The following is a 15,492-nucleotide window of genomic DNA, read 5'->3' on the forward strand; positions in this document are numbered from 1 at the left end:
GATCGAGCGGATGACGCAGTCGCTCGGTGCGTTTGCAGCGTCGCCTGGGAGGTTCGTCGGACGGCGAGAAGCCCGCAGCGGACCCCACACGTCACCTCCGCGTAACCCCGAGTTGCTTCAAGTCAACAGCGGATATCGCCAGCGGCGCACCGTGTGCATCGTGAGCCTTATCACGAACGTTCGCAATTTCACGATCACTACCGTTCCAGGGCGAAATGCGATCAAGTCGCTTTATATAACGTAATGCCTCGTAAGCGTAGAGCTTATGCTTAGCACACACCTTGCCAGGTTGTCACATCGCCGCTTACGCTGAGCGTTGGCTTCCGCACGACAACGCGTTCACCAGCATGCAAATAGAACACGAAACGCTCTAGCGGAACGTGCGCACAGCGAGACAAGTTGGACGGCGGCGGGAGTGCATCCAGCGCCTGCAACGTCAGCCTCAGTTGCAGCGACGTCGATCCATTGGCAAGTCGCTGTCCCATTGCTGCGATTCGCCAGAAACAATAATCGCCTCGTTGGTAACCGTAAGAAAGACCGTCATCCAAATAGAGCATGCCACGGGCTTGGAATCCAGCATCCAAGGCAACGTGCAGAGTCAGCGGATCCCCGAGCATCAGGCTGCTTGAGCGACGCTGTCGCTCCCAGCGCGGTATGATCGAGCCACCGCGTTGGAACACATACATCGATGAGAGTGCTGGTTTTGGATAAACTAGGGTATCTTGCCCCCGATGGACAAGATGCTCGCCAGAGAAAAGTCGTCGTGTGCGCGGCAGTACTGGATACCAGCAGAGCGAAGCTGGTCCCGGCAGTGTGATGCGATGCGTTGACGGGGCTGCTTCCAGTACTGGAGCAACCAGCAAGGCGTCGCCCAAGAGCCAGCTAGACTGAACTCCCGCCAGCGACGATTCATCAGGAAACACGTAAAAAAGCGGCCGAATGACAGGTAGCGTGCGTTCGGCCGCGAAGAGCACGTACCAGTACGGTAGCAATGCGTAGCGCTCTTGAATCGCCTCTCGAATGAGGCTCGTATACGGTTCACCGAATAACCACGGCTCCCGTCGCTTGGTGTCCAAGTGCGCGTGACCACGGAAAAACGGCTGATAGGCGGCTGCTTGATACCAACGCGTCAGCAGGTCGGCTTGCGGGTTCCCGAAAAAGCCCCCAACATCCGCCCCGACAAACGCGATGCCCGCCACGCTGATCGAGAGCAGCATCGGCACCGAGGCTGCCAGGTGTGACCACTGGGCAGCGTTGTCGCCTGTCCAGACTGCCCCGAATCGCTGGCTTCCCGTGAAAAAACTGCGGGAAAGAACGAAGGGTCTCAGGTTCCCTTGCCGGCCGCGATAAAGGCCCTCAAAGGTCGCTCGGTGCACCATGTGTCCGTAGATGTTGTGGATATCGGAATGTTCTAAAGCGCCCAGCCGATGGCGGACGTTTTTCGGAAAGGTGCCTTCGGGTCCATTGAACACTGAAGGCTCGTTCATATCAACCCAAATGTGGAGGTGCTCTGTCATGCCATGGTAGAACGACGGAACGAAACACGAGCTCCAGCCGGTCTGTACGCGCGGATCCATAAAGTCTGGGTAGTGACTCTTTCCTGGCCAGCACCAGCCCTCGTAGATAGAGACGCCGTCACCAGAGCGAACGTACCAGTCCTCCTTCAGGGCTCGTTCGTGCAGCGAGTAATTCGGTTCCGCCTTGATATGCGGATCCACGATGGTGACCAGCTTCCGTTTGGCCTTCTCGAAAAGCGTTTGCTGCAGGCGAGCGGGGTCAGGAAATTTCGCTCCGTCCCAGGTGAAGTACTTCTTGTTGTCTGTGTGCTCGATATCCAGCCACAGCACATCGTACGGAATGTCATTCGCATCAAACTGACCATCCACATGGAGGGCGTCCGCCTCATCACGATAATTCCAGCGCGACTGGTGATAGCCCAGTGCAAACACTGGAGGCAGTGGTGCATGTCCCGTCAGTAGGGCCAGCTGTTGCGAGACCTCCACCGGAGACGGGCCCGCAAACACGAACATCTCCGGGATACCTCGTTCAGAAATGAAGTGCGCATGTGGCATCGCGGTTCCGCGCTCCTGGTCTAACAACGGACACAAGTCTACGTAGGTTTCGCTTGCCGGCATCCAGAGCGCTCCAACGGTATGCGCGGATCCATTGAGAGCCAGGATGAAGGGTATCGATCCGTAGAGACCCAGCTCGCTATTCAGTTCGTATTCGAAGACGTCCAGGTTGTAGAGACGAAGAGGCTCTCTCGTACAGGTCGTGGGTAAGCGCAGATCCAGCGCATGTTCCGGAAGGCCGTACAACCCAATAGCACGAGGAAAGGCAACATCTGCCGCAACGGAACCAGCTGCTGTGGTATTTGCGTCCAGCGGGATCCAAGCGAGGAGCTCCGCTGCGTTCCAAACCAGTGAAGGACGGGTAGTGGTGGCAGTGGAATTCTGCAGCAAGGCACACCAGTCCGCAACGTTGTTGAAGAGCGCTATCCGACATGGTTCGTGTTGGACCCGCAGTACGTTATAGACGGGTTCTGTTGAGGCGTGGCTTGTACTTGCAGTAACGATAACGGTTTCCGTGTCCGACGAAAGCCATGCTGCGGACGACACGTACGGACAGGAGGTTGCTGTACTCGCAGCGAGTCGCTCCAACTGCAACCACGGTTCCCGATACATCATAACGTCTTCGACTGGTGAGTAGCGTTCATACTTTGAGACGGATGCGTGCTGCTTCCTTCGTCGCAGGAGCCCAAGCTGAATCGTGTCGCTGGGTGGAGGCTCACGTACTCGAATCGAGAAGATCGAGTGCGTAACAGCTCCTACTTCGAGTTGGAGCTGAGACAACGTCCCCGAATCATTTGCTTCCCGCTGCAACAGCTCAAAAATGAGAACCGATGATGATGTTTTCTGCAAGCGAAACGGCTCCGGCTCTCTGAGTCGGCATCGAGTACCTGGAGCCGTAGCGTTTGCCGCTAGTTCCTGTTGCGAGGTCTGTTGCTCTCGACGCTGTCTGTGGTAGGCACAGAAACTTTGCGTCGAACAGCGGGCGTATTTGCCTCGTTCTGCAGCCTGAACGCCTGCCAGTTCCCAGATCAGAAAGCATAAAACGAAGATGAAGCCAACGGTGCTCCACAGGGGATACTGCGACCCTGCTCGGAACCTAGCGCGCTGCATGACTTGTTCCAGCGCATGTACGGACACAACGACAGTTACCGACTGGACCTCAAACGCCGTCGCCTACACAGAACAGACCGCGTGCAACTGAGCGACCCCTAAACCTATCGCCTGCCTAGGCACGCTGCGTCTACTAAGAAACGACGCTGAGGACGATTTGGCTGGAGCCGCGGCGACGACACTGCGCAGCAGTGCCTTTTGAACGATCCATAGACGAGTGTGGATCGCTGGGGAACTGGGTACTCCTCGATCCTTGGATACCTAGAACGCTGCATCGTAAGCTGGCTGTCTAGTTGTTTGGTTCGTTAACTCTAAAGAGCTCCCAGTGATGTTTGCTATGTCATACCGATGCGTTTGAACAGCATCACTGGGAGTGCACCGGCGATGCTGGCATCTAGGCGAGAGACGATTATGCTGCTCCCGATATGTTGACATTGGCACGACCCAACGCGCTGTTCCAAGCGCTGGAGCACTACGCTGTGTCTTGAATCTGAATATTTTCGCGGCTAATGTGAGGCTTCTGTTTCACCAGTCGGTTGCGTTTGTTCATCCGGTGAAGGCTTGCTTGCGTTGAACGTTCCGTCGACGTCGAAGGCATCAATGATCCATGCGTAGCGAAGCTGGTTATGTCCAACGCGCCGCCCTGAGGCATGAACCATCATGTGTGCACTTTTCGCTTCATACGAATGCTGTTGTGGTTGCGGATGGATAGGGGATCTGCTGGGCAAACACTCGAGCATCGATGCAGTGTCTGAATAGCTCCGTTATACACAGTGCACCGGTGTCTAGACCACGTGCGTCAGCATGCTGTTTATGATTTTCTGTGTTCCTCTGGCAGGTGTTTAACAGAAAGCATGTGTCCTGTTGCTTGGAGAGAGACAGAGGTGGCAGAATGACGTTATGTTGTCATTGACGCTTTGCGAAAAAACAACCTTACTTGTACGAGAGAATTACTCCGCAGTCAGCGGATGGATGATGCACGCTTCTCGCATACCTTATGCTGAAAGCGCATCAAACGCGGAATCTGTCGAGCTGTATCATCAGGACGTTCTGCTCGTAGATCCATTCCACGGTGTGCATTGCATTCGATATACTGTCATAGAAGGTACAGGATGTGAAGTTTCCGTACCATTGATACGAAAGATAATGACGCGAGGCGGATGAGCGAGAAAGAAGCTCGCCCTCGTAGGAGACCAGTGCTCGTCTGCAACACACACGATGGATGTCGAACGGAGACGGGAACGCTTATGATAGGAGCGGTGGGTTTTCGTTTCACACGATGAGAATTCATGGTCGACAAATGGTAGAGTTATATGTTGCCCGTCATAATGGGGCGAATCGGTGTTCGTAACGAAGAGACAAGCGAGCGTGACGGCGGGATTAACACGAGCGACGATGCGATTGTGGTATCACCTGTAAACCGCCTATCCGACAGGATCACCCATGAGCTGATCCTCCGTGGAAACACTTTGTGGCCTCTCGTTCGTAAATTCATCTGTGCTGTTGTGAGACAACGTCAGTATCCGTCCCTCGTACTGGGTCAAGGAGCACGCAGCTGGGCACGGTGCTGGACTGCTCGTGGTGCCTGCCTATTCTCGTTGATTCGATCCCGTCGAAGACGTCGTCTACGTTGGCAAACGCTGTGAGGCGCTGACGGAGCAATAGACGAGTTTTTTGTATCTGTGGCATCGTTCTTGAGCGAGTCGTTCACTAGCTTCACGAACCCTGAATTGCGCAGTTGCTTCTTCATGTGAGCGGAGGAAGGAGCGGAAACGCGCGCGACTGTTGGCGGTCGTGCTCGCGACGCAGACGAGGACGAAAACATACGAAAGAAAGCGTATATACATGTATAGAAGAGGAGTGTCTGCGTACTGCATTCCATCCAGTGCGTCTGCATGTCGGGGAAAGCGACCGGATACGGGGCACAGCGCCAGCATTCATGTCACTCCAACCACAGAAAGGCTAACGAGCAGAAACCCATCTGACAGAGAAGGACAAGACGCTTTCGAGAAAAGGACGTCAAGGGACAGGAAGGCGAAGCTGCTGGAGCGGAACCATACGTCTGAGACGGTGGCTAGGCCTCGCTCCAAAAGAAAAACCCAACAAGCGAGAGCATTTCCTCGAACGTGCGGTGCAGGCGCCATTGGGGATCACGTAGCCTCTGATTCGAAGAAGACTCCGCCCCGCTTGCCTTGCCTTGATGGACCCTGGCGAGGAACGGCTCACAGGGGTTCCGGATCCAGGACTGCCTGCTGTCCACGACACTCCGGAAGGTTTCCATCAACTCTTCGTGTGACAACAAAACTGATCCGTCGGGCAGATGACGCCGCACGACCTGCTTGTAGAGTAAGAAGCTTACACGCCCGCTTCTTAGAGAACGTTGAGGCGTCTCCGCACCACTCCGGCGATCGGAACATCAACAGCACAGGTTTCCAGAAAAGACGAAACCAAACCCCAAACGCAAATGCAGGTGCATATCAAGTGCTTCGTGAGGCAGCGCCCTGCAAGCCTTGTCTCCGGTGTGTCCGATGTACCAGGTGTGCGGTAACCTGCACGGCCCCGTCGAGTGGTGCTCATTGAAGGGGTGCTCTGCCTCAGATCGGATACGGGAACGTGGAAGTCTCGTGCGAACGATTTTGAACAGGAGTTGGCGAGCGTGCGCTGCATCCGGCAACAATGTCGGTTGCACGGAGGCAAGAACCGTCCATTCGTGACTTTTGCCCATGAGACGGAAGGGCGAATGACGGACAACTCGCGTCACTTAGTGCTGGGCTGCAGTTCTAGACGTCGTGCAGCGCGCAGAGGCTGCAGTCGTGCTCCATCGACGGGAGCGTTTCCCGTGGGCTAGCGTGGATGCTCTACGATTCCCATGGATGCGTTCACGACAATACACGCGCATCATGAGCAAAGGTACGCTCTGAGACACATCGAGAAGGAGCGTGTGAAACAGATACGGATGCGCGAGATGCGCTACGGGCAGCGGACCGAACCTTCGATGACGAGACAATGGAGAGCGAGAAGCGTGCCTGGTGTGACACCACCAGCAACATTGCGGACACGCACTTGCTGCACTACGACATGAATATCTCGATGAGCACAGCGAAAAAATGTGTTTCCAAGGCGCCCTGCAGCTTTATGTCGTGCGAGAGTTATATTTTTTGAAAGAATCGTCTTGTACTCATTGTAGGCAGTGTACTGCAACGCCGGAACCTTGTGCTGAAAACCGAATCAGAGGCCAGGAGAGAGAGCGCCTTGGCGTTCCGCCTCGTGCACTGCACTAGCATGGGCTGCTTCAAAAACCATACATTTCAGTCGATCGTAAAAACGTTCGGCGATCATAGAATGCAGATGAACACACACCCGCAGCCGCCTCCCAGCCTTTTGTGACCGGCTGACTGCTATCGGTTCCAGTTTCTCCCTGCACTCTTCGAGCCTGAGAGGCTGCTACACCAAGTTAAATCGCGTCAGCTTCTTGAGACTTGTTTTCAGCACCACATATCTTCTGATATTAATGGCAGCATTGAAGTCGTTGTTTACGAAATCCAATCGTTTCATGCCTCTGAATAAACGCACCAATGCAAGGAGTGCAAGAACTCGTGCGCTCGTTGCCACTAGAGTCTCGCGATTGTACCGTCAGAAAAGCACCTTTTCTCGCCTATCTGCTTTCCTGTCGTTCTTCGTCAGTTGCTCTTCTTCGCTTGATGGTCGACGAGATCAGGATTGTATTCGTTTTGTATCCGGTACCCGGCACTGACAGCCGGCCAGAATCCGAGTCTTCCATTTCCATACTTTTCACTTGGATTTTGTAGTTCTGCAGTTGGACGCACTCGGAGCGCATCTGCTATAACCTGCGAAAAAGCATTTCGTGATACGCACCTGACGGCGGAATACCATTGCGGTGAAAGACAAGAAGGTAGACACGTCGGTTGTTCATCGCCACATCGCCCGATGATACGCAGCGTCTGCGCATCGCATCGTCCTATTTTGTCCATTTACGTATACGATTGTTCCTAGTCGCCATGTAGACACGTTGTCCACATGCATCCCATCTTATACAACAACTTCCACGTGCCCTGGATCCCTAGTGTCTCTCGATCCCGGCGAGCGTACGCCTCCGCGGGCGCATTGACAGCAAGATTCCCGCGCATCCTCCAATTCGAGCTATCCGTACGAGGCTTCTTCGGCGTATGCCGCGTGATTAGCGTATGGACGAGAACGCGTTGAGACTCACCGAGCTTGCGCCATGAAAAGACTTACTGTTGCACGATCGCGGCTGCTACAGCGCAACGCAGGAATGTGCGCTTGCGAGCGTGCACGTCCGCGAACGCTGAGCGTAGCACGCGCTGGCACCTAAGGCCTCAGTTTTCGAGAACGCTCGCTCAGCGGAAACAGATATGCTTTTCTGCGGCCGTCACTGTACCTTGGGCTTGCTCTGGAAAAACGGTTACGATGCCGCAACCGCATGCCACGAGCGCAGAGCAAGTTGGCACGAGCGTGAGCAGCGCGGGATCACCGACGCCCACCAGTAAACTACGTGTTGTCGTCACCGATGCACTGATCACACCACGTTCCGCAGTTAGCTCGAGCCGTAACTCGTGACAGCGGAGCCAACGGTCAGTAGACCACGTCCACAGCTCCGCGTATAGATGAAAGAGCTCGTCAGCAGCGTGAACTAGCTGAACGCGACGGAGCTGCACGCCCACGAGTGCGCCGCTATGACGTCCGATGCGCTCACTACTCCAATGGCAAGCCTGGTTCGCCAGATTGCATAGATGAAACCGGAAGTGCTGATCATCGCCACCGGCAACCAAGAGTAACCAGTCATGAGACTGGAGTCGGAACCAGTGGCCGTCCACTGCGTTCACCGCTGCGGCAAGGAAAGCCGACTGCTCCCAGCACGGTTCGAACGTCGCTGGATCCGCGAGTGGAGCGTTCCCAGCGTCGAGCGTGCCGCGTCTCGCTCTGAGTTCAGCTGTGTGCCAGTCATGCGGCCAGACGTATAGTGCAACACTGCCACCAGTGTCGCCGGCGAAAACGTACGCCGTACCTCGGATGCTACAGAGCGCTCGCGGGTAGGCGTAGGCTTGGCGTGGACGCACGGCTACCAGCGTCATCGTCGTGTACCAGTTTCGATCGGGGGAGCGTTGCTCAAACCGCTCTGTTTTGGCCCTAATGCCCGCAGGATGCCTGGCGTCGACATGCGGCTGGACCTGCAGTCGGTAAAGCGAGAGCGTACCATCGCTACGACCACAAAGCAACCAAGCCGTGAGCAGCTTGGGCTCGGTACGCTGCTCCGCAACTGCCAGTGTCGTCTGCGTCGCGTCCAGATGAGCGCCGTGCTGTCTATCGGTAGAAGACGCAGCTCCGAGCACCACAGCAGTCACGCGCGCTAACGACTCATCACTCGGTCGACATAGACTCGCGGCAAACGGTGCTCGACTGCGGGAGCGAATATACCGTGCAAGATGATTCAGGCCAGCAGCGGAAACCCGCCAGATGGCGAGGGTATCGCTACCACCACCACTGACCAGCAGATACGCTTCAGCGTCCTGTACTGCGTCCATGGGAGTAGCAAGCGCTGCTCGGTCAGCTTCGAAATGGGGCCAAGGCAATGCGGCCAGCGTCAGTACCCCCGAAAAGTGGACCGCACTCCCTGAAGCGACGCGTTCCCAACTCGCTGCGGAGAACAGGCCTCCTTTGCTGAGACGCTGCACCTGCCACTGATAGAGATCCAGATTGGTATCCTCGGAGGCGGTTGCTATCCAGTACATGAGAGTTTCCCCTGCATGAGAGGCATATTCCCGGGTCGCTCGTGAGTGTTGCGGTACACCCGCGACCTGTTCTCGTTGTTGTTGTGGCTGCTGCTGCTGCTGCTGCTGCTGCTGCCTTTGTTCCTTTTGTTCCAGTCGCTTTTGCCAATGCTGCGATACCCGACTACCAGTTTCAGGTTCAAGCATCCGAGCATCCACATCGAGAGCGCACTGGCCGGACACCCGCAACACCACGAGGCCTTGGATGCGCATGCCGCTTCCTTGGAGACGTAGCCGCTGCGGCAGATACCAATAACAACGACAACAACCACCATCAGGTGACTGGAGGATGCGCTCGTACAGGTAAACGCTGCCCGCTTTCCAAAAGCCAAAACCAATCACGCGTCCGACTGCAGGTACATTGCGTTCGTAGAGCGTATGCGGTCGACGCCAACCTCCACACGGCACAAGAAACAACGGCTGTGCGGTATCTAGGCGCCATATCCCGGCATACTGGCCCCGAAATCCCGACGCAAACAGCATCCGGGGACTTGCTGGCACCCGTGGATCACCGGGTTCCGCACACTCTGCCAGCTCCCAGAGGCAATCGCCCTGTTCGCATTCGGATGGACATTTTTCACGACTGCACTGGACAAGGCGAAGCCTAGAAGCGTCCGTTCCATATTCCAGCGCAAAGCGCGTAAAGGTCCCATCCATTGAAAGCAGACAGAGCATCGATGCGAGCGCCTGTGGCTTGCTGGAGCGAGCGCCATCGCCCGCTACCCCAGTTGGTGCGATGCTAGAGACGCGGTCGTCATGTGGTCGCACCAGTTGAATACACCCAAGTTCTGCACATGCTTCTGCACTTGACGACAACCCGGGATGTAGGCGCACGTGACCGGAGCGATGACCTATCAGCAGGGCGATCACTGCTGCCGGTGAATGCAGTGCTGCGTCCTTTGGCGTGTTGCACGCTGCCCCTGTCAAGTTCGCAAAAAAATGGATACAAGACGGTTGCTGGACAATACCACGTGGTGCCGGAACCCGCGCAATAACGTGTGGTGCTGTTGGTGCCCGTTCGCGAGGCAGCAGCCGCTGCTCCAGCAACGACGCGATATCGAATACCAGCACGAGTCCGTCCGCAAAGGCGGCACCGAGGAGGCGATCCTGCCAGAGCTCCACCAGGGTTACGGGATGTGCCTCAGGGCGTGCGTTCCAGCATACCTGGTGCTGCAGCAGATGCCCAGATCTCGCATCCGAAGCGTTCATATGATCCAAATCCAGGCACAACGCTAAAATGGTGCTCTGGCGATGACTTGATCCCAGGAAGAGCCAGGGCCGACTCTTGGCCGCTGCGATACAGGCTGGCATGAAGTCCACGCTGTGGTCTCCGTGGAGCACCTCCGTCCACTTGAGTGCTTCCAGTTGCAGGGCGAGTACCCTTCTGGCGCTGGTGCTGATGCAGAGTAGTTGCGGGTTTGCCAAAACTGCCATAGCGCGAGCGTGCTCACGAACAGAGGGTCGTGCTGCTGCGCTGAGCGGCGGTAGCGGTGGTGCAGCAACCAAACCCTCCGGCCAAAAATGGAGCTGTTGACGAACCGATGCCTCCGCAGTCGTCGAGGTCAAGTTCGCCTCAGCGCTCCCGCGACCTGGGCATGCAGGATTTTCTGCAGCTGCGCGCTGCACGATTGTGGCCGGAAGTGCCGCTTCTCGCGGCCAGGGCACGGTATGGATGCTCACGGATCCATCTGCGCCGCCACTATAGAGCTTGAGCAAAGGCCATGGTCCAGCGACCGCATTTCGTGTCGAGAGAGCGGCTAGTGCGAGGTCCAGGCACCAGCAGTTGCGTTGTCGATGCCCTCGCCAGCAGTGCAGACAGCAGTTGCGCTGCGCATCCCAGAGTCGCACAGTATCGTCTTCACCGACGCTGGCGACCATTAAATGGAGCTTTGGTGGCGACGCTTCCGACGCTGGACAGGTGTAGGCTCGCACTGCCCAGGGACGGGCCTGGTGCCCCCGAAGGAGTGCGATTCGTTCGAGCCCAGCCACTTGGACTGCTTCAGGTGTCGAGCTGGCACCGCATTCGCCTACACCAATGAACACAGGATCGACTGCTTGTACCGGGGTGCACGTTGTGCTCCCTGACAGGCCATTTGTAGCAACATCACACTGGACGCGAAAGCACTGTACGGTACGATCATCGCCACATGAGCACAACCAGAGCGTGTTGAGCGCTTCCGGACCAGTCCCGTTGGATAGGGAACCAGCGGGGATGCTGTCCCTGCGAATTGTGCCATTCGAAGCGGTAAGGAATGGTCTTGCCCAAACAACGCCGTAGATCGGCCCTCGATGTGCCTGATAACGTCGGCAGGATAGCGAGGATCGCTTCGGCTCGAAAACAGGCACGCTGAAGGAAGCCTCTCGCGTCAGAAACGTCGGGTTCTGCTGTGATGCCAGCGCTTGCACCAGAATAGAGCCATCCGCCGTACCGAACGCTACCAATGACGCAGTCGGTGAAAAGGCAGCAGACCAGTAACAAGCTCGCTCGAGACTACAGCAAGTCCTGATGTGGTGAATCCGAGCGTCATTTGAACACGTTGTCGCCCTTAGGGCTAGGACACGTCCGTCCGCAAGCGCCAGGTAGAGTCGCAGACTGGCGGTATCGTTGGACTCTCGCTTCTCAGCAACGCGATGATGATGTGTTGCGTTTCTGTCCACGCTCGCAGGACAACCTGCTCCCGCAGCGGGTTCTCGTGTTCGTGATACGGACGAGGCGGAACGTGGCGACGCCTCTGCCGCCAAAGCAGGCTCTTCAACGACCCCACCTGGAGCGCTCCAGAGCTGTGGTTCGGAGACTGCGAGGATCCAAGCGTCAGCGGCATAGGTGATGCAGCGAACGGGCAGCTGTGCGTCATCGCATGGCCAGTGACACAGACAGAGGTGCCGTCCTCCAAATACCACAAGCCACTGGGACGCAGCAGTACCAGCTGCTGGTGGTGCTGGATCTAGTGATGAAGTCTCGATGCCGTGGATGAATTGACCTGCGGGCAGACAAGCAACGGTGCCCAGTAGACACAATGGATCCTCGCGCCAAAGCTCCAGTAGGTGTCCAACGCCGACTCCAAGAATCCACTCCGTTTCTGTCGAGGTTCCTAAGCCGCACCTATTCAACCGTTTGAGTGCCGTAACAGGCCCTAGCTGTTGTTGTTGTTGCTGCTGCTGCTGCTGCTGCTGAGGTGCCATAGTCACCAGCAAAGGCCGCACTGCCGTCGTAAAGCTTCTCGCATCCCTGCTTGCCACCGGATCAAGGAAGCACGGGACTTATAAAATGGAGCCACCGATCGTTCCGAAAGCTGTTTTCAAGCGTGCTCTCCAGTCCTATAACGTACACCTTGTTCTGAGGCGAGCGCAAGCCCTCACTAGTCTACAACCGTACACCCATCTCCGAAACGAAATCTTCTCGATGAGGCGCTACCGATGATCCCCCCCCCCCCCCCCAGATACCAGAGGTTCCCTGCGTCCTCTTTATGGCTGGTAGCACTACTCATGTACCACACTGCCACCGATAGAGCACTTCTTGCGGTACCTGTCGCTTCCTTGCATGATCCTGGATGCTTCCGCATAACCTCTACGGATACCATTTCGTGTTCATAGACGCATATGATCCGAGTGGCGCTCGAGCATGCGGCTACCAATCCTCGACATAGTCTCAGTGCATGAGCAGGTTTTAGCGGATAATGGTTTAAGGCGCGTGCCATAACCAAGAGCGACGACAACATACTATTCAAGACTCGGTAAAGCGGCCCGAGCGGCCTCAACTTTCCGAGTCCAGTTCCGACTGAGAACCCCTACCGACCTCATCGTTGCGTTGAAGAGGTTGCAGATGTTTCCCCAGAAAGCGGTTCATCCCAAAAGCGGTGACTCGCGTCTCACCGTCGAAGACTCGCTGAAGTTTGGCATCGCATTGGATAACCTTGCGATCATTGGGATCCTGCAACTGCTGCTTCTTGATGTACTCCCAGAGGAGGCGCACCACTTCGCACCGGCTGAGGATGCGCGCGCCTCCACAGATGTCGCTCAGCGCCTCTGAGACCTGCAGCGGTTGCGCCAGTCCCGATGCTTTCCTCTTTCCCGTTGAGGGCGTCGACGAGCGGTGGCTATCCTGCGTCGACTGGGAACCACCACTCAATGGCGAAAATGATGCTCCCAGCGCTTTCTCTTTGAGATGCTGACGTCCAGCACGAACGCGTGCTCGTTTGGCTGGGATTTTCCGTCGCTGGGTGAGTCCCTTGGCTTCCCATTCCTGACGCCAGGCTTGGATTCGAGCTTGCTCCTCTGGTGCGCATTGACTTTCTTTTCGGATGTGCTGCTCGAGCAGTTTGTTCATTTCAAAGAATGATACCGAGTCGCGATCGGGAAAGAGCTTGGCAAGCGCCGCATCCGGACGAAAGCGCATCCCCTGGCTTGGATCTCGCAGTTCGTGTTCGCGAACATAAGCATGTAGCTGTTTTGCGATCCAGGGCCGCGGAAGAATATCCTGTCCGCCGCAGACTGCCGCGAGTTCGGGAGCAAGCATGACCGGGGCCATGAGTCCAGTAAAGCGCAGCGGCGACTCGCGATAAGTGGCAGTGTCGTCGTCGTTCTCTTGCGAGCGCTTCGCTTTGTTTGATCGTCGTTTCCTGGTCGCGGACTCGATAACGCCTGGTGGACCTTCTGGGTCTGCGGTACGGTTCACCGAGGCGTTCGGCGCTGTAGCGTTGCCTCCACTGATAGGCTGCTCGCCGCTTGCGCCGCTCGCCGTTTGCATGCGCTCGCGCAGACACCGAAGAACGTGTTCTTTTATCCAGTTTTTTCGTGACGAAAAGTCGTAGCCACCGAACTTGAACGACAAATCCTGCAGTATGGAGCGCAGAGAGGCCTGCTTTATATCGGCGTGCCGCACCATCCATTCTAGCACTGGAAGCACAGCCTCGTTGGACGGACTCGCGTCGACGTGACGTTGTCCTGGAGAAGCACTCATGAGCAGAACGTGTTCAAGGGATTAGAGCGCCACAGCTCTGTGAGTCTGTGAAAGCTTCGGCTGCACTGGCGTGTGCCGTTCGTGCGCCAACAAAGCTCGTAGCTCGTCGTGCGCACCACAACCAGGTAGCGTTTTACTCGCTTCCCCGGGCAGCGCGTAGAGCACTGCTAGTCGCCAGACCAACAGACGCCTCACAAACCCTGAGCACTGGCAGTGCCTTGGCACACACAGTGCTGCTGTCGGAAGTTGAGGCAGCAAAAGAACCCACAAAGCAGGCGGTATGAACGAAACGGCCAGTTGCGTTTAGCGCGCGCTAGCTAGGGCTCAGCCCAGCCCAGGCCAAGCCAGGCCAGCTCCAGGAATGCCTGTTTTTGGCCATCTGGCATCCGCTGCGCTGCGCAATCCGAAACGGCTACGCATGATCGATACGACTGCCCGGGGCAAGTATACAAAGAGGTATTCGCGCTGGAGGGAATGCTCTCTCTCTCTCTCTACATATATATAACGGTTCCGAGTAAGCGTGATGCGCTCGGAAACAGTGTAGGCTCGGATTGTTTTGGGGCGATACGATCGTTGATGCGCATGAAGATGTGCAAGACTGGTTTATCGATCGATACCACTGCCTGGGGCAAGTACGAAGAGGTATTCGCGCTGGAGGGAATGCACTCTCTGTCTCTCTCCATATATTTATACATAAAACGTTTCCGAGTGGGCGCGATGCGCTTACTTGAATCGCACACGTGCGACGCTCCCGCAGGCTCTTCGATAAATGCACGGCACATCTTATGGTGTTGTTCGTGTACAGTTCAGACGCAGGGGTAGCTAAGAGGCTTACCCTGCTCACTCGCTCTATCTACATTCGTGACTTTGACCTAGTCGACAGAACTAGCGGTGGAACGTGCGGCTTGAAACGTCTCCTGTCGTGGCAAGAGTACCAGCCAGGTTACCCGCGCACCATAAGCGGAAACAGAGCACACCGTTCTCTATCCATTGTATGGAATGCAAGGGCGTTTTTACCGGCATTCCGGCGCAGAGGGATGCCGTCGAAACAACCGCATGAAGAATCTTTCAAAACTATGGCGGTATGGCTGCGGAATCCCTACCAATTCGTAGTGACATGGTCTCATGCGATTCGCGACATGATCCCAGAGACACCGCACGGGAAAACTCAGCCATACAGGTGAAGGTTTGACTTTAGCATACGGTATGTATCTGGTCGAGAGATTGGTTGTTTCCATACCTAATTGTAAAACATATAACATGCCGCCCGGTTCAGCGATGTGCTGCAAAGCGTACCCAAGTCATCGGGTCACAATTCATTCCAGGTTCCTTATCCTCCGTCAGAACACTGGAAAGCGCTCCAACAATGGATTCCATATCCGAACATGTTGTTCTCGGGAGAATGTCAGAAATTTGTATGCTCGTTTGCTCCCGTACACGGAAAAACCCGCCTTCCATTCTCAAGTGCGGAGTGTCTCTCAAAAAAGCTCCGCTTCCGGGACGCGATCGATACGACGCAGCCGAGAGGCTGTCGCTTCGC

At 56.1% G+C, this 15,492-nt stretch overlaps 3 protein-coding genes and 2 non-coding genes across 5 annotated transcripts, besides 1 other annotated feature; 2 read left to right on the forward strand and 3 right to left on the reverse strand.

Moving 5' to 3' along the window:
• Nucleotides 1-269: 269 nt before the first annotated feature.
• On the reverse strand, nucleotides 270-3,182 carry CYME_CMM082C (alpha glucosidase 2, alpha neutral subunit; the record flags this gene model as incomplete). Its single annotated transcript, XM_005536941.1, has 1 exon — nucleotides 270-3,182. One exon carries the CDS (start codon nucleotides 3,180-3,182, stop codon nucleotides 270-272), a length of 2,913 nt encoding a protein of 970 aa, XP_005536998.1.
• Nucleotides 3,183-3,989: 807 nt separating this feature from the next.
• Nucleotides 3,990-5,618: a sequence feature (possible transcribed region).
• CYME_CMM084T lies at nucleotides 4,575-6,525 on the forward strand. The gene has a single exon (XR_002461439.1). It is a non-coding gene; the product is annotated as a hypothetical transcript (transcript).
• An 811-nt stretch (nucleotides 6,526-7,336) lies between these two features.
• Nucleotides 7,337-9,310, forward strand: CYME_CMM085T. The gene has a single exon (XR_002461440.1). It is a non-coding gene; the product is annotated as a hypothetical transcript (transcript).
• CYME_CMM086C (hypothetical protein, conserved) lies at nucleotides 7,562-12,175 on the reverse strand (the record flags this gene model as incomplete). Its single annotated transcript, XM_005536942.1, has 1 exon — nucleotides 7,562-12,175. One exon carries the CDS (start codon nucleotides 12,173-12,175, stop codon nucleotides 7,562-7,564), a length of 4,614 nt encoding a protein of 1,537 aa, XP_005536999.1.
• A 571-nt stretch (nucleotides 12,176-12,746) lies between these two features.
• CYME_CMM087C (hypothetical protein, conserved) lies at nucleotides 12,747-13,952 on the reverse strand (the record flags this gene model as incomplete). The annotated part of the gene is made up of 1 exon (XM_005536943.1): nucleotides 12,747-13,952. One exon carries the CDS (start codon nucleotides 13,950-13,952, stop codon nucleotides 12,747-12,749), a length of 1,206 nt encoding a protein of 401 aa, XP_005537000.1.
• Nucleotides 13,953-15,492: the final 1,540 nt, after the last annotated feature.

The sequence above is a fragment of the Cyanidioschyzon merolae genome, chromosome 13, assembly GCF_000091205.1.
Source record: "Cyanidioschyzon merolae strain 10D DNA, chromosome 13, complete genome".
NCBI classification, from domain to species: Eukaryota; Rhodophyta; class Bangiophyceae; order Cyanidiales; family Cyanidiaceae; genus Cyanidioschyzon; species Cyanidioschyzon merolae.